The sequence below is a fragment of the Ornithorhynchus anatinus genome, chromosome 11, assembly GCF_004115215.2.
Source record: "Ornithorhynchus anatinus isolate Pmale09 chromosome 11, mOrnAna1.pri.v4, whole genome shotgun sequence".
NCBI lineage: Eukaryota > Metazoa > Chordata > Mammalia > Monotremata > Ornithorhynchidae > Ornithorhynchus > Ornithorhynchus anatinus.
Window position 1 is genome coordinate 25287302 of NC_041738.1, and position 22213 is coordinate 25309514.

Sequence of the window (22213 nt, forward strand, 5' to 3'; positions counted from 1 at the left end):
AAATGGGGATTAAGACTGTGAGCCCCATGTGGAACAGGGGCTGTGTCCAACCTGATTAGCTTGTATCTACCCCAGTGCTTAGTACAGTGGCTGGTGCATAGTAAGTGCTTAACAAATACCATAAAAAAAAAAAGATGGAAGCTGGAAATTTGCAGTAGTACGTGACCACCCCCCGGCCCAGAAAGCTGTAGGGGAGATTTGGACCCTTTTCCAGGGGTTGGCTAGCCCTGTGCCCATCTTCCCTCCCTTGCCGCAACATCTTCTCACTGCCATCTTTTTCACGAGCAACAGCACTCTAGTAAGAACATTGTTAACTTTCTTCCCACAATGATCCTGGGTATCAGAAGGAAAGGAGTTTCTCCCAGGTCAGGTTTCCTTATTAGTGTTTTTGGCTGTGTCAACTACTAATGTCTGTGTCTGGAATTTATTATTATTAATGATAATAATAATTGTGGTATTTGTCAAGCGCTTCCTATGTGCCAGGCAGGGTACTAAGGTCTGGGGTGGACACAAGGAAATCGGGTTGGACACAGCCCCATTCCCACATAGAGTGCCCATTCTCAATCCCCATTTTACAGATGAGGTAACTGAAGGCCGTAGATGTGAAGTGACTTGCCCAAGGTCACAGAGCAGACAAGTGGCAGAGGGGGATTAGAACCCATGACCTATTGACTCCCAGGCCCATGCTCTATCCAATGCGCCTTGCTGCTTCTCCTAATTTGAAGGATCCCATGGGCAGGCCGGCCTGAGCAGGTATTGAGCCAAATCCTAGAGGGGGAGGTAAGGTGGGATAAGTTGGGGTCTGGGAGATTCCTATGGAGAAAGTCACAAACAGAAAACCATGTCTCAGACCAACATCTGGCCTTCAGTGGACTCAGTGTTGCCTCCACACAGCCTGTAGCACAGGTGGGACCCTCAAGCCTGGATATTAGGAAGAAGAGGGCAGCATAAGTGGGTGGAAACCAGAAGTATGCAGATCTCTTGGAATCCAATCTCCTTTAATCTAATGTTCTCTGGATGGCTCTGATTTTTGACCTGCAGTGTGCATATATATATTATATAGGCATATTATGGTATTTGTTAAGCACTTACTATGTGCCAGGCTCTATACTAAACACTGGGAAAGATACAAGATTATCATCTTGAATCCCCATTTTACAGATAAGGGAACCCGGAGACACAGAAAAGTCAAAGTAATTCTTCCAAGGTCACACAGCAGTCATGTGGCAAAGCCAGGGTTAGGACCCAGGTCCTCTGACCTCTAGACTCTGCTGCTTCTGCGTTCATTCATCAGAATGAAAATCCTGCCGGTCATCCTTCAAGGTGATTGGATCTCCTGTTTTTCTGTCTTTGTGGGTTTTTTGCAGTGCTTTTGTCCAACAAGACACTGCTCTGCTTCCTCCCCGTCCCTGCCTCTTTTTCCTTAGCCAAGCCAAAATGGAATCTTAGTTGACTTGTGAAGAAGAAGAAATATTTTGTAAAACTGACTCCAAAATAGTCAACTGTGGGGAAAGTGCCAAGCATGAGGGTCTCTGTCTGTCCCTCTGGACTATAAACTCATTGTGGGTAGGGAATGTGTCTGTTCTATTGTTGTGTTGTACTCTCCCAAGCGCTTGATACAGTGCCCTGCACATTGTATGCACTTAATAAATCCAAATGAGTGATAAAATCAGATTAGTTTCACAGTCCCTCCGAGAACTCTGAGGGGTCTGGTGGTGTTCTGGACAGATTACAGCATAGCTCAGTGGAAAGACCCCGGGCTTGGGAGTCAGAGATCATGGGTTCATATCCCGACTCTGCCACTTGTCAGCTGTGTGACTGTGGGCAAGTCACTTAACTTTTCGGTGCCTCAGTTACCTCATCTGTAAAATGGAGATTAAGACTGTGAGCCTCATGTGGGACAAACTGATTCCCCTGTATCTACCCCAGCGCTTAAAACAGTGCTCTGCACATAGTAAACGCTTAACAAATAACCCATTATTAATACAGAGGAGGCTGGATTCTTACACTTGGCTGTTGTCTGATTCCCACTCATTGAGTGGGTAAAAGGAGAATGAAAAGGCATGATTCTTTTGGCCTTTGCTGACTTGATTGATTGATTGACCCTGGTTGGAAGGCATTTTAGATGCTGGAGCCCAGAGTGGAATCATTTTGTGCAGCAATGGATCGATAAACTGATAGAGTCAGTGGATTGAATCGACTCAGCGATACTGAACTGAATCCAGGGAATGGTGGTGGCCATCAATTTCACTTCTAGTTTGCAAGCTGGGTAAGGGGAAAGATCTAACCAGATAATAGGAAACTGAAACCTTCCGAGCCAAATTCTCGATCACAGTTCAGTGTTTCCCCGCCCCTTCCCTTTTGCCCAGGACTTTAGGATCACTGGGACCAAACGGAAGGTCAGTTCAATCAGTCAGTCAAACGTATTTATTGAGTGCTTATTCTGTGCAGAGCACTGTACTAAGCACTTGGGAAAGTACAGTATAGCGGAATTGACAGACATATTCTGACCCACAAGGAACTTAGAGGATAGAGAGGTATGCAAACAAAACAAATAACTGATATGTACAGAGTGCTTTGGGGCTTCCAGGGGCTCACTGTCTTAATCCCCATTTTACAGATGAGGGAACTGAGGCACAGAGAAGTGAAGTAACTTGCCCAAGGTCACACACCAGACAAGTGGTAGAGTCAGGATTAGAACCCGGGTCCTTCTGACTACTAGGCCTTTGCTCTTCCTGCTAGACCATGCTGCTTCTCATTTTTAACTGGGGATCACCAGCTCATCCAGTGAAGGAAAACATGATGGATGAAAAGGATTGGGGTTTGGGAGGTGGAGTTCTTCCCCAGATCAACTTGGACAGCTCTGATAACTTTGGCTTCATCTTATTTAAGAGATAGAGGTTGGCCCAGATCTGCTCTGAGGCTTTTGCTCAAGTGAATACAGAAACAACACAGTGGATTGTCTAGCATATTGCTCTATTTCTCAGTCACTCTCCATTCTTTTGTCCTCTAAATATACTGTAGAAGGGGTCTGGTTGGACCCTGAAGATTGGGGATTGACATTTGAGGTAACAGAGTAGGGTTTTTTTTTTTTAACTTTCCCTGGCAACAGATGCCATCTTAAAATCTGCATTCCAGAAAGAGATAATAATGTTGGTATTTGTTAAGTGCTTACTATGTGCAGAGCACTGTTCTAAGCACTGGGGTAGATACAGGGTCATCAGGTCATCCCACGTGAGGCTCACAGTTAACCCCCATTTTACAGCTGAGGTAACTGAGGCACAGAGAAGCTAAGTGACTTGCCCACAGTCACACAGCTGACAAGTGAATTCTGCCATCATATTTACTGATTTCAGAAAATACATTCAATGGAGCATCCAGGTGCAGAGGTGAATTGGCAGGGAGGGGAGAAGAGGGGGACTTGGTTTTCCTCTTGTTGTGGGAAAGAAACATGTCTGCCAACTCTGTACTGTCCCAAATGCTTAGTACAGTGCTCAGCACATAATAAATGCTCAACAAATACCACTGATGATGAATAAATAACAAAGTATAATTTAAGGGTGGTGATGACAGCCAGGTGTGTACACAGGTGAAACTGTTGTAACCAGACAGAAGTGCTAGGCCTCTATCTCATCTCAATAATGTCAGATTTATAAGGTGTTTGCTATGTGTTAAGTGCTGGGGTAAGTATAAGATAATCAGATTGGACAGTCTCTGTTCCACATGAGGCTCATAGTCTAAGAGGGAGAACAGATATTGAATCCCCAATATCCAGATGGTGGAACTGAGGCACAGAGAAATCAAGTGGATTGCCCAGCAGGCAAATGGCCAAGTTGGGATTGAAACCCAGGTAGGAGCTCTGACCTCCTCAGTTTGTGCTTTTTCCAGTCAGGATTAGAACTTTCATTCATTCACTCAATCATATTTATCGAGTACTTACTGAGTGCAAGGCACTGTACTAAGCGCTTGGGAGAGTACAATATAAAAATACAGACACATTCCCTGCTCACAACAAGCTTAAAGCTTAGAGGGGGAGACAATTATCTATTCATTTATTCAATCGTATTTATTGAGCGCTTACTTTGTACAGGGCGCTGTACTAAGTGCTTGGAAAGTACAATTTGGCAACATAATTTATATAAATAAATAAACTACAGACTAGGTATGTTAAGTGCCGTGGGACTGGGATGGGGAATGAATAGAGGGAGCAAGTCGGGGTGACTCAGGAGAGAGCGGGAGAAGAGAAAAGGAAGGTTTAATCAGGGAAGGCCTCTTGGAGAAGATGTGCCTTCAATTAGGCTTTGAAATGGGGGAGAGTAATTGTCTCTCGGATATGAGGAGGGAGGGAGTTCCAGGCCAGAGGCAGGATGTGGGTGAGGGGTTGGCAGAGAGAACCAAAGTCCTCTGACCCTGCCGGATTATGCTCTTTCCATTAGGCCACACTGCTCCTCTGCACCTCATTTGTTGGCTGATGGAGGTTTTTTCAGGCCAGTCTAGTGCCCTGGGAAGAAAGAGTTGTTTTCCCAGAGGGACATCACGAGCCAACGGCCCCCAAAGGGGTAACAGCTGCCTGGAGTGGGTGGTTTGGACTTGGCTGTCAGGCAGGGTGGGCCTCCATCCTGTGACTCGGCAGCATCACGCCTCACAGGGTCACAGGATTTGCTCTGGAGGCTCTTCGGAAGATTCCAGGCTTGGGCCTTGGTCTTCCGCGGTGTAACCGGAGCTGCTCTGTTGAGTCTGGATGTCGCTGCCGCTGCCTCCATCGGGGAAAGGTGGGTGTCAGTGAGGGTCACTTTACCGCCACATCCGTATTTAGCCTTCTCCCCCCTGCAGGGCTGGGGGCGGAGGGGGATGGGTGCCTGGTCCCAGGCTCCGGTCCAGATTTCCTTCAGCAGCATCCAATGAGACCATCTGTGGTTAAATAGGCAGCATGGTCTAGTGGATAGAGCATGGACTTGGGTGTCAGAAGAATCTGGGTTCTAATCCCAGCTTCACCACTTGTCCGCTGTGTGACCTTGGTCAAGTCACTTCACTTCTGTGGGCCTCAGCTTCCTCATCTGTAGAATGGGGATTAAGCCTGAAAGCCCCACATGGGACACGGACTGTGTCTAATCAGCCGGTATCTACACCAGCACTTAGTAATGCCTGCCACATAGTAAGCACTTAATAAATACCATAAATAATAAGGACAAACAACCCCGTGGAGGATTTTCTTCTGTTTCAATTGTGAGGGCTTTTAAAATTTCTGCAGATGGTTGTTTGAGACACCCAAGTAGTCCGAGCGCGACTCCCTTCAGCTTCCCTGGGCTTGTGAAGTACTGTACACAGACAACTTGGTAGCCAGTTCTCTGCCCCTCTGAAGGAAGAAGAATTAGGCCTAAGGAAGAGGGGAATTGGTTTAATGAAGATTGAGAGAGATCCCGAGGATCTCACTTTCTCTCTCTTTCTCCCTTTCTTTCTCTCTCTGTGTTTCTCAGAGTAATGCATCTGGTTCTTATCTGTTTTTGTTTCTCATGCATTGCCCCAATAATTTATCTCTGAAACCTGGGGTGGTTGGCAAGGGTGACCCTTAAGAATAAATGGCAGATTGCAGCCTTCTAATGTCATCAGCAGGGACAACGGAGATCTGAATACCAATTCTAGAGAGAAACAGGAAGTGCTGCCAAATAGAAGACCAAGGACAGAGTTCGAGCTGCCAAACAGAGCCAGACACAGGATCATTTGTACAGCAAATAATTTACTCCTTTAATTTAATGAGTTGCGGGTGTCATTGGACCTGCATGGATTGATTTGCATCACGCCAATCCATTTCTCTAACTACGAAAGAGAAGCAATGTGGCCTAATGGATAGAGTATAGGCCTGGGCGGCAGAAGGACTGAGTTCTAATTCTGGTTACTTCACTTGCTGCTATGTGACCTTAGGCAAGTGTTTCCCCTCTCTGTGCCTCAGTTACCTCATCTGTAAAACAGGGATTTAGACAGTGAGTCTAATGGGGGGCATGGACTGTGTCCAACCTGATTAGACTGTGTAACAATAATAATAATAATAATTCTGGCATTTGTTAAGCACTTACCATGTGCCAGGCACTGAATTAAATGCTGTATCTACTCCAGTGCTTAGTACAGCAACTGGCACATAGAGCTTAATAAATAGCATAGACAAGAAATTTAATGACGGTGTGGTCTTAAATCTAGACCAATCAAAGGCAGGTTAGGGCTATTGTGAATGGGTCTCTGGAGGTAGGGGGATGGGGAAACCTCGCTAGAACTTTGTGTTTTCTACCGAGTCTGTTTGACAAGCAGACTCCTTGACAGCAACTCCTATCAGCAGCACAGGAAGTAGGCTACAGGGAAACTGATAACACCCAACTCAGCCGATTAAAAAAAGTGCAACACTCGGAATGCCTAGCGTAAGGCTCGATAAGAGGCTTATCTTTCTGGCTGAATTCTCCTGTGCAACCTAGCCGAGCTCCGCTGCCTCATTCCAAAAACTCCAGGTTCTCCGGGTGGTGGCGGTCATCGGAGCAAAATAAATAACCCGCATCACCGCGGCAGGAATGAGAACTTTGTACCGGACACCGGCCACGCACCTGAGCCCAGGGAGACCCCGGGGATCCGATTACGCACAGAGGTTCACGGTAAGGGCAGCTTTTTTTCCCCCTCCCCCAAACCGGTTGGAAGACTCTGCGTGAGGGAAAACCAACCTAAATCACTACCCTCTGAAACTAGTCTGCACATCTTCTCTCTTTTTCCTTCCTAGGCCATCCTGTTAGGGCAAGGGAGGGCTAGGCGAATGACCTCTGACCCTGCTTTAGAGTGTCATCTCGGGCGTCTCACTGGGTTCTGCTTGGAGTTATTAAACTAACCGGGACAGACTAGTGGATTGGAGCCAGATTTGCTGAGGGGAGTGTGCTGGAGGGGGAGGCGAGGGGAGAGGGAGGAGAAAGCCAGGTCCTCCTGCCTCTCCAGACTGAGCTCCCTGGGTGCTGTGGGACATTGGCTAAGAAAGCCCCCACTCGTCTGCTCGGGAGACTTTGGAATTCCAGGTGTGAGGCACAGAAGAGCGAGCCCTTGAATGGACATTGGTATCAGTCAATTATATTTATTGAACACTTTCTGTGTGCAGAACACTGTATTAAGCAGTCGGGACAGTACAGCATAAGACTAATCAGACACATTCCCTGCCCACTATGAGTTGTAGTCTAGAAGGGGAGACAGACATTAATATAAATAAAATACAGATATGTACGTAAGCTCTGTGAGACTGGGTAGGGGGAGATGAATAAAGGGAGCAAGTCACGGTGATGCAGAAGGGAGTGGGAGAAGAGGAAAGGAGGGTCAGGGAAAGCCTCTTGGAGGAGATGTGCCTTCGATAAGGCTTTGAAGAGGGGAAGAGTAATTGTCTGTTGGATATGAGGAGGGAGAGCTTTCCAGGCCAGAGATAGGATGTCGGGGAGAGGTTGGCAGTGAGACAGATGAGATTGAGACACAGTGAGGTTAGCATTAGGGGACCTAAGTGTGACGGCTGGGTTTTCTTGGTTCAGGTAATGATAATTGTGGTATTTGTTAAGCACTTACTCTATGAGCTGAACACTGAACTAAACACTGGGTAGAAAGATAATCATGCCTGGCCCAGCCCCTGGTCCACATAAAGGTCACAGTCTAAGTAGGAGAGAGAACAGGTATTAAATCCCCATTGTAAAGATGGTGAAACGGAGGCACAGAGAAGTTAAGTGACTTGGTCATTGCTACAGAGCAGGCAGGTGGCAGAGCCACGATTAGAACCTGAAGCAGTGTGGCCTTGTAGGTAGGACCACTGTCTCGGGAGTTCAAAGAACCTGTGTTCTAATTCTGCTCCTCCACTTGTCTCCTGTGTAACCTTGGGCAAGTCACCTCACTTCTCTGTGCTTCAGTTACCGCACTGGAAAATGAGAATTAAGACCGAGACTCTTATGTAATAATAATAATGGTGTTTGTTAAGCTCTTACTATGTGCTGAGCACTGATCTAAGCGGTGATGCTATGTTCTAAGCGCTATGTGTGACAGAGACTGTGATCAAACATATTAACTTGTATCTACACCAACACTAAATGCCTCAGAAAAAAAAAAATCCAGGTCCTCTGACTCCCAAGCCCGTACTTTTTCCATTAGGGGGAACAGCCTGTCGACAAAGCTACAGGATACGGCTTGGAGGTTGGAAATCCTGTAGGCGGTGAAATGGTCTGGATTCATTTACTTTCCCAAAGCAGAATGAGAACCAGACTTGGTTTATAGAAGAGATAGTTGGTGCTGGTTTGCATGGTAGGCAGGCAAATTTCAACCTTGTTGCTAGGCAATTTTTCATGATTTTTTTTCTTGTCAAGTGAATGAGCTCTGGAAATCTCTCCCATATAATAATGATATTAATGCTGGCTGTGTGTAAAAGTGTTGTGTTAAGTGCTGGGGTAGATACAGGTTAATCAGAGCAGCCACGATCCCCGAGGAGGAGCTCGCCGTCTAAGAGGTAGGACGAGCAGGTATAATAATAATAATAATGTTGGTATTTGTTAAGCGCTTACTATGTGCCGAGCACTGTTCTAAGCGCTGGGGTAGACATAGGGGAATCAGGTTGTCCCACGTGGGGCTCACAGTCTTGATCCCCATTTTACAGATGAGGGAATTGAGGCACAGAGAAGTTAAGTGACTTGCCCACAGTCACACAGCCGACAAGTGGCAGAGCTGGGATTCGAACTCATGAGCCCTGACTCCAAAGCCCATGCTCTTTCCACTGAGCCATGCTGCTTCTCCAATCTTAACCCCATTGTGCAGGTGAGGAAACTGAGGCCCAGAGAGATGAAGTGAGTTGCCAAAGGTCACAGAGCAGGCTGGTGGTGGAACCAAAACTTGGGTCTTCTGACCTACATCTTCTCCATTGGGCCACCGGCTCACATAAGAGCTACACCACAATAGCTAAGCATATGGGAGTATCTGTGTTCATAAAGTTGTCTCTTGTATTTAAAGTTGATGCTGTTCACAGTAGAAGGCTTTTCATCAGTCAATCAACTGTATTTATCAAGTGCTTACTGTGCGCAGAGCACTATACTAAGTGCTTGGGAGAGTACGATATGACAGAGTTGGTAGACACGTTCCCTAGCCTCAGAGAGCTCAAAGACTAGAGGGGGAGATGGACATGGATAAATAAATTATGGATATATACATAAGTACTGTGGGACTGAGGGACGGGTGAATGAAGGGAGCAAATTAGAGAGACTTAAAAGGGAGTGGGAAAAGAGGAAATGATGGCTTAGTCAGGGAAGGCCTCTTGGAGGAGATGTGTCTTCAATAAAGCTTTGAAGCAGGGGAGAGTAATTGTCTCAGTTATGAAGAGGGAGGGCATTCCAGGCCAGAGGCAGGTTGGGAGTGAGATGTTGACAGCGAGATAGTCGAGTAGGTCGACATTAAAGGAGTAAAGTGAGCGGGCTGTGTTCAAGGTAAGGTAGGTAGGGGCAAGGTGAGGTAAGGTAAGGTAGGTAAGGTAGGAGGGGGCAAGGTAAAGTAAGATAGGTAAGGTAGGAGGGGGCAAGGTAAGGTAAGGTAGGTAAGGTAGGAGGGGGCAAGGTGATTGAGTGAAAGGGTGGCTTAGAAGATTGATGCCTGACTATCAGACTCTTCTGTGCCATGTGACCATGACGACTGCCCTTTGACCTCTGGTTGCAGCCATCATTTTCAGGGTCTGGTCTTGTTTCGGAATCTGCTCCTTCAGTTCCCGCTTGTTTGAAGTTTCTTCTGAATAGGGACCACTCCCGGAATGTCTGCAGTCCTGGAGTGGATGTTGGGGGAGGAGAAGGACATCCTCTAGGTCAGGAGCAAGGAATGGTCAAGTCCCTTCTTCTCCCTGGAAGATCCCACGCCCTCAGCCTCAGTGACTACTGCTGAATTAGCCTCCTCACTGATCTCCTTGCCTCCAGCCTCTCCTCTCTCCAGTTTATACTTCACTCTGTTGTCTAGATGATTTTTCCAAAAAAAAATTGTGCACACATCTCTCTCCTCCAAAACCTCTGACTGTGGTCTATTCATCTCTATATCAAACTGAAACTCCTCATTATCGGCTTTAAAGTACTCAGCCAGCTCCTCCTACCCTTCGCTCCTCTCCCTCTACAACCCAGCCCACACCCTTCGTGGCTTTTACACCAACCTACTCACTGTACCTCTATCTCATCTCTCTCACTTTCAATCCCTTGCTCATATCTCCACTAGGAATTCCCTCTCCCATCATATCGACAGACCAGCTTCCTCCCCGTTTTCAAAATCTTACTAAAATCATATCTCCTCCATGAAGCCTTCCCTGACTAACCTCTCATCTCACCTCCTTTTTCTCCCTCCTTTCTGCATCACCCCTGCACTTAAGACCATATTCCCCATATTCTGATGCTCCCCCCACCTCAACCCCATAGCACTTATGTTCATATCCTTAAACTCTGCTCCTTCCCTAGTCTGTAACTTATTTTACTCCTGTCTTTTTTATGGTACTTGTTGAGCGCTTACTATGTGCCAGATACTGTACTAAGCTCTGGAGTGGATACAAGCAAATTGAGTTGGACCCAGTCCCTGTCCCAAGTGGTGTTCACAGTCTCAATCCCTATTTCACAGATGAGGTAACTGAGTCACAGGGAAGTGAAGTGACTTGTCCAAGGTCACACAGCAGATTCCTTCTGAGTCCTGGACCCATGCTCTATCCACTACATCATGCTGCTTCTAGAGAAACCCTGTGGTGATGGAAGTCTGGGAAGGCTGCTGCTCTGCTTCTGGGAAACAATATTTGATCAATCATTGGCATTTATTGGGTGCTTATTATGTGCAGAGCACTGTCCTAAGCACTCGGGAGAGTACAATACAACAGAATTAGAAGAAATGTTCCCTGTCTATAATGAGCTTACAGACTAGAGGGGGAGAGAAATGCTAAAATGAATACATAATTCATTTACTTTATATTTTATTTAATTTATTTACTCAGCCACATCCCAAGAGAGAAATGTCCTCCTTGTTCCACTTGGGTGAAAGATCAGTTCCTGACCAAGGTGGCTTCCTGACTCCCAGTGACCTCCATCTGCCACTCAAATAGCCCTGCCAAGGGTTTGACTAATCTCAATGTCTTTAACGAACACCAACCAGTCAATCAGAACTACTGGGACATGAGGGTCCTATTCCCACAGGTTGAATTATATTTTGGGGTGCATAAGTTCGTAGTGGCCAGGGAATGGGTCTACTAACTCTACTGCATTCCTTCATTCATTCACTTGTGTTTATTTAGCACTTACTGTGTGTAAAACACTGTACTTAGCGCTTTGGAGAGTACAATAGAACAGACACTTTCCCTGCCCACAATGAGCTTACAGTCTAGAGGGGGAGACAGATGTTAATATAAATAAGTTACAGCTATTACACTCAAGTGCTTAGTACAGTTTTCTAGACTTTAAGCTCATTATGGGCAGAGAATGTGTTTGTTGAGGGAAGTGCTCTCCCAAACACTTAGTACAGTGCTTTGCACACAGCGCTCAATAAATATGATTGAATGAATGAAAATGCTCAATATATACCCTTGATAGCAAAGCAACCAGTCCTTGGGGGTGTCAGTTTGCTAGCCAAGGTGGGGCAAAGAAACGGTGCTTATGTTAGGGGAGGCCTGGCCCCTGGAGCAAGTGGAAACTCTCTTCATTTTTCATTCATTCATTTAATCATATTGAGCATTTACTGTGTTCGGAGAACAGTAATAATAACAGTGGTATTTGTTAAGTGCTTACTTTGAGCAAAGCACTGTTCTAAGCGCTGGGGGGATACAAGGTGATCAGGTTGTCCCAGATGGGGCTCACAGTTTTAATTCTCATTTTACAGATGAGGGAACTGAGACCCAGACAAGTGAAGTGACTTGCCCAAAGTCACACAGCTGGCAAGCGGTGGAGCCGGGGATTAGAACCCATGACCTCTGACTCCCAAGCCCGGGCTCTTTCTATTAAGCACTTGGGAGAGAACCATATAACAATAAGCAGACACATTCCTTGCCCACAATGAGCTTACAGTCTAGAGGAAGAGACAGATATTAATATAAAATGTTACAGCTATGTACATAAATTACAAGTTTGATGGACTCAGATGAACTTCCACAGAACGTTGTGCGTGACATCGTTCTGTTATGTTGCCTGCCCAGTGTATCATGTACTATGTCATATGTGTCTTGGGTTCTGTTATCCATAAGAGGTACTTGGATGTTCCGCCCACACCTTAAACCTAACGTCCACAACAGAACTCTTCATCTTCGCACCCATACCCTGTCCTCCCCTGACTTTCTTGTCACTGATCGGCACGGCCATCCTTCCTGTCTCACAAACCAGTAACCTTAGCATTATTCTCCACTCATCTCTCTCATTCAACCCATATATTGTTTTCATTTTGTCATTAAATCCTGTCAGTTCAACCTTCACATTGCTAAAATCCACGTTTTCCTCTCCAACCAAACTTCTACCACATTAGTCCTACCACTGACCTGGAATGCACTCCCACTTCACCTCCGCCCCACTAACTCTCTTCCCCTCTTCAAAGCCCTATTGAGAGCTCACCTCCTCCAGGAGGCCTTCCCAGACTGAGCCCTCTCTTTCCCTCTGCCCCTTCTTCCCTCCCCATTCCCCCAATCCCTCCCTCTGCTCTACCCCTTTCCACTTCCCACAGCACTTGTGTATATTTGTATATATTATTTATTACTCTGTTTTATTAATGATGTGTATAGATCTATGATTCTATTTATCTATTTTGATGGTATTGGTGCCTTAGACTGTGAGTCCATTGTTGGGCAGGGATTGTCTCTATCTGTTGCCAAATTGTACATTCTAAGTGCTTAGTACAGTGCTCTGCACACAGTAAGCGCTCAATAAATATGATTGAATGAATGAATAATCCAACCATTTATCCTATCCAGCTCTGAGTACTGCATCAGCCTCCTTGCTGACCTCCCTGCCTCCTGTCCCTCCCCACTCCATTTGTTATGAAAATGTTCAGTCCATGTTTCCCCACTCCTCAAGGAACTCCAGTTCTTGGTTGCCCAGCCACCTCCTCATCAAACAGAACCTCATCGGCTTTAAAGCACTCGATCACCTTGCCCCCTCCTACCTTACCTCGCTGCTCTCCCAATACGACCCACCTCACATACTTCGCTCCTCTAATGCTAACCTCCTCACTGTGTCTTGATCTTGTCTATCTCATCGCCGACCTCTCGCCCACATCCTGCCACTGGCCTGGAACGCCCTCCCTCTTCATATCTGATAGACGATCACTCTCCCTACCTTGAAAGATTTTTTGAAAGCACATCTACTTTGAGACCTCATTTCCTTTTCTCCCACTCCCTTCTGTGTCGCCCTTGCACTTGGATCTGCTCCCTTAATTCACAGCACTTACGTACATACCCGTAATTTATTTATACAAATGTCTCCCCCTCTAGACTGAATGCTCACTGTGAGCATGGAACGTGCCTACCAACTCTGTTATATTTCAACTCTCCCACCTACCCAGTACAGTGCTCAGCACACGGGAAGCACTCAATAAATATGATTGATTGGGCATTCCTGGCCACTCCATTGCTATTCCAAGCATCACTGCTTCTCCCTTCCCCCTCTGGATTATTTAAAAGAAGGTGAGGGGATGAACCATTTTTTAAAATGGTATTTATTAAGTGCTTACTGTATGGCAGGCACTGTACTAGGCACTGAGGTTGGACAGAGCCCTTGTCCCATGTGGGGCTCACAATCTTAATCCCCATTTTACAGATGAGGGAACTGAGGCACAGAGAAGCTGTGATTTGCCCAAAGTCACATAGCAAATGGCAGAGCTGGGATTGGAACCCAGGTCCTTCTGACTCCCACGCCCATGCTCTACCCTGTAAGCCACACTGCTTCTTCATTGAGAGATGTGGCCTCTGGTGTTCCATTAAACACCTCCTTGAATGCTCAGAGCACACATTCCCTAACATTTGCTGCCCTCATCCTGGGCAGAAATTAGCCATTAGCTCAGACCCAATTTCTTGGCAATCTAGAAGTAGGATGAAGGCCACAAAAGGTTCTGGGTTTTATCAAGACACCTTCACCCTAGCACATCAACCCATCAGTGCTAATGATTGAGCTGTTACTGTGTGCAGAGCACTGTATGAAGCGCTTGGGAGAGCGTGACACAAGAGAGTTAGTAGATGCATTCCTTGCCCACAAAGAGCTTACAGTTGAGGAGTAAAGAGACAGATATTAAAATAAATTATGGATAAGTACATAAGTGCTGTGGCGCTGAGGGTGGGGTGAATATCAAGTGCTTAGAGGGTACAAATCCAAGTACAAGGGTGATGCAGAAGGGAGAGAGAGTAGCAAGTTATTGACTTTCAGGAGGGATCATTTCGTCTGTCGTTTGCCTCAGTCAGACCGGATGTATTCTGTCTGGATAAATGGGCATGTAGATTCCCTGATAGACCCCCCAGGACCACCGTAGGAATTACCCACTCCAGTGTTAATACCCTGTTTGGGAGTTCTTCATTATGGCTAACTAAATATCCATTTTCTCTCAGCCTGTTCCCAGTGGAGACTATACTTCTGTGCATTATAAATCCTCTTGTATTTGAAGACCATTAAATTGCCTTTATCCTTTTTCTTCTTGAGGCTAAGTGATCCCCATTCCTTGGACTACTCCTCCTTGGCCTTAGATTGCAGCCTAATAATCTTCTCTGAAGCTTTCTCAATTATTCCATGTCTTTTTAAGTTCTGGAGTCCAGGTCTGGATGGAATCATCCCTGTTTCCACATGTGGAAATCTTAGGAATCTTGCGACTGTTTGCCTTTAAAAACAGTAGTGTTCAGTTACTTTCTCACTCTGTTCATTTACCCAGCTGGAGGAAAGCAGATTTTCTTCTTGCTCATCTGTTCTGTTGTTGTTGATAAGAGTTAGATCATACTCTTTATACCCAGTGACTATTTATTCATGACCCTCTCTAAGATACTTTACAGGATAATAATCATAATGACTGTGGAGTTTAAGTGCTTCCTATGTGCCAAGCTCTGCACTAAGCGCTGGAGTATCAACTGTATATATTTTCGTTACCCTATTTATTTTGTTAATGAATTGTACATCGCCTTGATTCTATTTAGTTGCCATTGTTTTTATGAGATGTTCTTCCCCTTGACGCTGTTTAGTGCCATTGTTCTTGTCTGTCCGTCTCCCCCGATTAGACTGTAAGCCCGTCAAACGGCAGGGACTGTCTCTATCTGTTGCCGACTTGTTCATCCCAAGCACTTAGTACGGTGCTCTGCACATAGTAAGCGCTCAATAAATACTATTGAATGAATGAATGAATGAGTAGTTACAAGATAATCAGGTCCCACATGGGGCTCACAGTCTAGGAGGGAAAGCAGGTATTGAATCCCCATTTTGTAGATGAGGAAACCGAGGCACAGAAAAGTACAGTGCTCTGCAAACAGTAAGCCCTCAATAAATACGATTGAATGAATAAGTGAAGTGATTGGCCCAAGCTCACGCAGCAGACATGTGGCGGAGCTGGGATTAGAACTCAGGTATTCTGACTCCCAGGCTTGTGCTTTTTCCACTAGGCTACACTGTTTCCTGGTCCTGGCTTTGAAGGCGCTGGTATGCAAATAAACTCCAGATTCCTAAGGCAGGAAGATGAACAAAATGGGAAATACAGAAGAAATTCAATGAATTAGATCTACTGAGTCAGTCAGACAATCTTATTTATTGAGCACTTACTATGTGCAGAGCACTGTACTAAATGTTTGGGAGAAAACAATGTAACAATAAACAGACACATTCCCTGCCCACAACAAGCTAACAGTCTAGAGCCCAGCAGTGGAAAGTGCCTCCCTGAAAAGCTACCAGAAAAGTCTGCATTTCTCCAAGGAATAGTATTCACTGATTCAATCGTATTTACTCAGCGCTTATTCTGTAAGGAGCACTGTACTAAGCTCTTCGGAGAATATACAACAATAAACAGACACATTCCCTGCCCACAGTGAGCCCATAGTCTAAAAGGAAGAGACAGACACCAATATGAATAAATAAATTACAGTTAGTACCACTGTCCTTTCCTCATTCTGAATTCTCTTATTCTGGGAAATACAGAGCATGAGGTTTGGGGGTTTGCTCTCTGGTCTTAGGGGGAATGTTGAGCCTGTCATCTTCTCACGTGCTCTGTGTGTACGTATGTGCATGTGTCTGTGTCTGTCTACAGCTGGATCTTTGGGTTTGTAGAAAGGAATCCTGTAAGCGATGACGTTACTACAGAACACAAAGGATAATTGTTGTGATGTTTATTAAGCATGTACTGTGTGCCGTATGCTGTACTAAGCTCTGGGGTAGATACAAGATCATCAGATTGGACCCAATCCCCGACCTACATGGTGCTTACACGCTAAGGGGGCGGGAGAACCGGTATTTAGCATCTATTCTGTGGATGAGGCAAATGAGGCAGAGCGTAGTTAAATGACTTGCCCAGAGTGACAAAGCAGGCAGGTGGCAGAGGTGCGATTAGACCTCAGGTCCTTTGACTCCCAGGCCTGTAATCTTTCCACTAGGCTTCAAGGCTCTCCATCACCTTGCCCCTTCCTACTTCTCCTCCCTTCTCTCTTTCTACTGCCCACCCCACACGCTCCGCTCCTCTGCCACCCACCTCCTCACTGTCCCCCGTTCTTGCCTATTCCGCCGTCAACCCCTGGGCCACATCCTCCCGCGGTCCTGGAATGCCCTCCCTCCTCACCTCTGCCAAACTAATTCTCTTCCCCTCTTCAAAACCCTACTTAAAGCTTACCTCCTCCAAGAGGCCTTCCCAGACTGAGCTCCCCTTTCACCTCTGCTCCCTCTACCCCTTCCCCCCACCTCTCCACAGCTAAACCCTCTTCTCCCCCCTTTCCCTCTGCTCCTCCCCCCTCCCATCCCCTCAGCACCGTACTCGTCCGCTCAACTCGTTATTTTCATTACCCTATTTATTTTGTTAATGAGATGTACATCACCCTGATTCTATTTATTTGCTATTGTTTTAATGAGATGTTCTTCCCCTTGATTCTATGTATTGCCATTGTTCTTTTCTGCCTGTCTCCCCCGATTAGACTGTAAGCCCATCAAAGGGCATGGACTGTCTCTATCTGTTACCGATTTGTACATTCCAAGCGCTTAATACAGTGCTCTGCACATAGTAAGCGCTCAATAAATACTATTGAATGAATGAAGGAACATAGAATCTTTAGGCTGAAGTCATTCCAAGAAGTCATCTAGACCATCCCCTTGACCTCTGGGTGAGAAAGACCCTAAACCGTCTTGGGCAGACATTTTACTACTTGCGATTCTGGCAGGTTGGGACACTGGGACTCTGGAGTGACAGGCGTGTTTGGGAGTCTGGAAGAAATCCTTTAGATTAGTTGAAGGGCATGGATTATGCAGAGAACAAAATAGGGCACGAATTGATGCAAGTTGGTTTCTGTGCTAGGGTTAGCTTGCTGGTAAACTCAATTAATACGAATAATTGATTGGGCTGAAATCTTAACAAGATGCCATTGCTGAGGTGCCTGGGTAAGGAGCCGGCCAGAGACTGCCACCTGTCTTCTGTGGGACCTTGGGCAAGTCGCTTCACTTCTCCTTGTCACAGTTCTGTCATCTGTAAAATGGAGATTCAGGCTGTGCCCAACCTGATTACCTTGAATCTACCCCAGCATTTAGAACAGCGTTTGACACATAGTAAGCGCTTAGCAAATACCATTATTGTAATAATAATAATTATTAGAGAGACCAGGAACGGACACTGTCTCCTCTGTTGGTGACGGCCATGAAGAAAGGAATAAGATTGCCCTGGATCACATTTCTGCAGAACATCTTAGATTGTGAGCCTCATGTGGGATAGGGACTGTGCGCAACCTGATTAACATGTTAATTACCTTGGGGACCAGTGTGGCCTAGTGGATAGAGCAAGGGCCTGGGAGTCAGAAGGATCTGGATTCTAATTCTGGCTCCGCCTCTTGTCTGCAATGTGACCTTGGGCAAGTCAATTAACTTCTCTGTACCTCAGTTACCTCATCTGTAAATTGGGGATTAAGACTGTGAGGCCCACATGGGACAGGGATTGTGTCCAGCTGGATTTGCTTAGTACAGTGTCTGGCACAAAGTAAGAGCTTAACAAAACACGTCCAAATTGACTAGCTGGTATCTACCTCAGTGCTTAGAACAGTGTTTGACACCTAGTAAATGCTTAACAAATGCCAAAATAATAAATAAATGCCCTTACACTTTGATTTGCACCCTTTATTCACCCCTTCCTCAGCCTCACAGCACTTATGTACATAGTCATAATTTATTTATACTATTGTTTGCCTCCGCTTCTAGATAAGCTCAGTGTGGGCAGGGAAAGTGCCTACCAACTCTGTTATATTGTACTCTCACAAGCACTTAGAACAGTGCTCTGAACACAGGAAGCACTCAATAAATATGATCGATTGATTGAAATAAAAAATTTATGGTACTTAAGTGCTTACTATGTGCCAAGGACTGTCCTAAGCACTAGGGTAAATACAAGATCATTAGGTCCCACATGGAACTCACAGTCTAAGAGGGAGAGAGTGAATATTGAATTCCTCATTTTACAGTTGAGATAATAGGCCCAGAGAAGTGAAGTGACTTGCCCAAGGTGATGCAGCAGAACTGTGGCAAAATGGAGATCAGAACCCAGGTTCTTCTGGCTCCCAAGCCCATGCTCTCTCCCTTAAGTCACTTTGATTGAATGTCACTGTCACCTGGACTTGGCAGCGTTATACCCAGGAGGCTCTGTGAATTTAACATTACCATTGCTGTTGAGAACCAGGTTGGACTTCATCCTTTCTCCTCCCCCCAATCTCTATGGGGGTGGAAAATCATAGGGGATGGGTTGGGGGATGTGAGATGGGGCAGGGAGTATAGAGAGGGATGGAGACACATGTCATGGGCCCAGATATTGGGAACTTAGCCTGTGAGCCTGGGCAGGGTTGATATTATTAATGTTAATGTCTGTCTTTCCCTCTAGACCGAAAGCTCTTTGTGGTCAGGGAACGTGTCTGTTATATTGTTATATTGTACTTTCCCAAGTGCTTTAATACAGTGTTCTGCACACCATAAGCGCTCAATAAATACAATTGACCGCCTGACTGACCTGAAGTCATCCCTGCAAGACGATTGCCTCTGGCACCTCCCTTCAGCATCCTAGGGAAGCCGCATAGATCCAGCTGTATCCCCCTTGTGGGGAAACTGAGGCCATGAGATTCTGCCTCCCACGGGACCCAGAAGTGTGCAGCCGATCCTTGGACACGCTGCACCTTGCTGACAAGAGGGAAGGCCAGAATGCCGGTTGACCCTGAGCTGACCCTGAATGTCCCATAGGGGAACAGGCATGGGGGAGGGAGGAGAGGGGCAGCCGAGGCATTCGCTGGCCCAAGGATGGTGGCATTTGGCGGCTGGGCCTGAGGGGACGGAGGCGGGGCGGGGGGGGGGGTGGCCTGGACTGTCCTCGGGATGGAATGCAGTGTGAGGTGTTGTGGTTTGTTTGCAGGTCCCTGGGCCAGAAAGGGATTTGGGGCCATTGTCATTGGATTCTATTTTTACCTTCAACTGACAAGCGGGGAGAGAGCAGAGGCAGCTTCTGGACCAAGCCCCAGACCCAGCTTGGGGAGGAGGGGGTCCTGGGGGGCGGGAGGGAGGTGCCATCTCGGAGCTGTGGCTTTCTGAGCCCAACGGGGACCGAATTGGGTGTCGTCACCCCTCTGCCCGGAGAGGGGAAATTTGGGGAAAAACGGTTTTCTCACTTTTACCGAGGGCAGTGGAAGATGGCGGGGGAGGTTTGTGCATGGGATGACCTCCTCCCCCACCCCCCACCGGGAGATGGCTGCGAGCCCTGTCGATTCGTGAGATGTTTGCCCATCAACAGCCTCTCGAGAAGGAATTTTAAATGTTGCCTTGACGTCAGAGGGCCCCCAAGTAAAGCCTACCCAGGCCAAGGGCCGCCCGCCACTTGCAAACTCCACGGCGCAGGCAGAGATAACTAACCCAGGGTCCCCTTCGCCCCCGCCTGGGGAACAATGTCCTGGGCTCCGGAGGGAGGTTTCATTCTCTAGGCACCGAGCTGGCCGAGGAATGCATTCCTCCTCCCAGGGGAGAGGGAGGCGATCAGGACGATGATCCTCCAGTGATCCGCCACTGCCTGATCTTCTCTCCCAAAACCCCAAGATCATCCGGTCTCCCTCCTACCACCGCCCCCTCCCCCCGAGCACGATGTCCACAGTCACCCAGGAACCCATGGGGCCGTGGGGGTCGCCGGTGGTCGGGGGGACCCCCCTGAACACCATGGACACCAAACTGAACCTCCTGAACGAGAAGGTGGACAAGCTCTTGACTTTTCAAGAAGACGTCACGGAGAAACTGGAGAGCGTGTACCGAGGCATCGGCGACTTAGAGAGAGGGATTTACAAGCTGACCGTGTCCCAGGCGGCCTTCGACCAGCCAGGGCTTGGCCAGCGGGGCCTACGGGCCGACGGGCCCGCTTCCCGGGCCGGCCCTTCGACCGGATGCCCTGAGATCCTGGAGCTGGTGAAAGCAGTACGCCAGGATTCCCTGGAACACGGAACCAAGTTGGATGGGCTGACCAGGATGGTCACCGCTGTGGACAGAGCCATCGCCTTAGTGGCGGCCACCTTCCAGAACTCAAAAATAGTGGATTTCATCGTCCACGGCCTCGTGCCCTGGAGGAAGGGCGGTCTGATGGACGGCCCTGAGGAGGTTGGTTTGGTTTCCACTTCTCCCCGATCCCCTTCTTCCTCAGAATAATTCAGAGGGAGGAAACGAGTTCCCGATGAGGGGGTGGGGGCTGGAACTAGACTGTAAGCTCCTTGTGGGCAGGGAGTGTGTCTGTTTATTGTTCTAGTGTACTCTCCCAAGTGCTTAGTACAGTGCTCTGTACACGATAAGTGCTCTGACAGAGCTTTCTCCCAGCAAGAGGTTTCGGAGGAGCCTTGTGTCTCAAAAATGAGGTTGGATCATCTCGGCAGGGATCCCTTATGTAGAGGTAGTCGGGAGGTGTATAAGAAGTTAAGGGCTGGTAGTTTGGGGATTGTGAGCAGGTAACGTGTCTTCCAACTCTGTTGCATTGTACTCTCCCAAGTGCTCTGCACACAGTAAACGTTCAATAAATAGCATTGATTGATTAGGGGTGCAGAGGTGGGGGCCACTGTCTGTTGAAGGATTCACCACTGATATCAGATCTGTGGCAGGGGAATTCTTGCCCTTCTTCACCTTGGGTGGTTTTGAACCTGCAGTGGGTTTTATTGAGGCCTGTTGAGTGCAAGGCGCTGTACTAAGCGCTTGGAAAAATAAAATAGAAGCACAACATATGTTCCTTGCCCTGTAGGAGCTAACATTCAAAGGGTTGGGGGAATGGCGGTGCGTAGGGACCAGGAGAGAAGAGCAATCAGTCTGTGATTGGAGGAAAACACATCCTTCACCACGTGAGTTCATGCTATTTTCAACCCAACAAGGTCGACCAAAGGAAGGTCAGGCTAGACGGGGTTTCTGGGGTCAGTAGTGGGGACCAAGCTGACAAGTCTTCCCTTAGCGGTCAGCTCAGAGGTTCCTGAGGCCCGCTTATTACCAGGAATATCCCCCTCCCTGGAAGCACCCCCCCATCCCGGGTCCCGATCCCCCGCCCCTGTCCCGGTTCTGTCCTTCCGCTCTGCCCCCCGGTCTGGGGAGCCTCAGCTGCTCGGAGATATCAGAGGGCATTCCCAAAATGGCCAGGTGTCAGGGTTAACGCTGCCCAGAGAGCCAGGCACGCTGCTCTGTTGTGTTCAAGTGTTGCACAATTGAAAACACTTGTTAGCCAAAGGGCCCGAGTTAGGTGGGGAGAGAGAGAGACTCTGCCACTTCACTTGGGACCAGCTAAGCGGTCTAATCGCCCACTTAAGAACACCCAGACTTTCTGGAGCCACAGGTTCAAATCCCCGCAGAGATACCTTCTCCCGTAGCAACGGATAAGTTGGCTCCAAGCCGGGCTTTGGAAGGAATCTTTATGGAAGCCCTTCAGACCTCCCAGAAGACACACAAGGATTTTTCCCCAGGGTTTGGCTCATTTCCCTTCTCTTTTGCCATCCCTCTCGTGGGTGCTAATTGTTTTTGTAGTTTCTGCTGCT

General features: G+C 47.3%; 1 protein-coding gene across 1 annotated transcript in view; it reads left to right on the plus strand.

The window, feature by feature from the left end:
• The first annotated feature begins 6509 nt into the window (after window positions 1-6509).
• The window catches only part of MYLK3 (myosin light chain kinase 3), a 47426-nt gene continuing 31722 nt past the window's right edge, over window positions 6510-22213 (plus strand). The window contains 2 exon segments of the mRNA XM_029075376.2: window positions 6510-6638; window positions 19853-20807. Of these exon segments, the coding sequence (XP_028931209.1) occupies window positions 20304-20807 (504 nt within the window). The 5' untranslated portion in view covers window positions 6510-6638; window positions 19853-20303.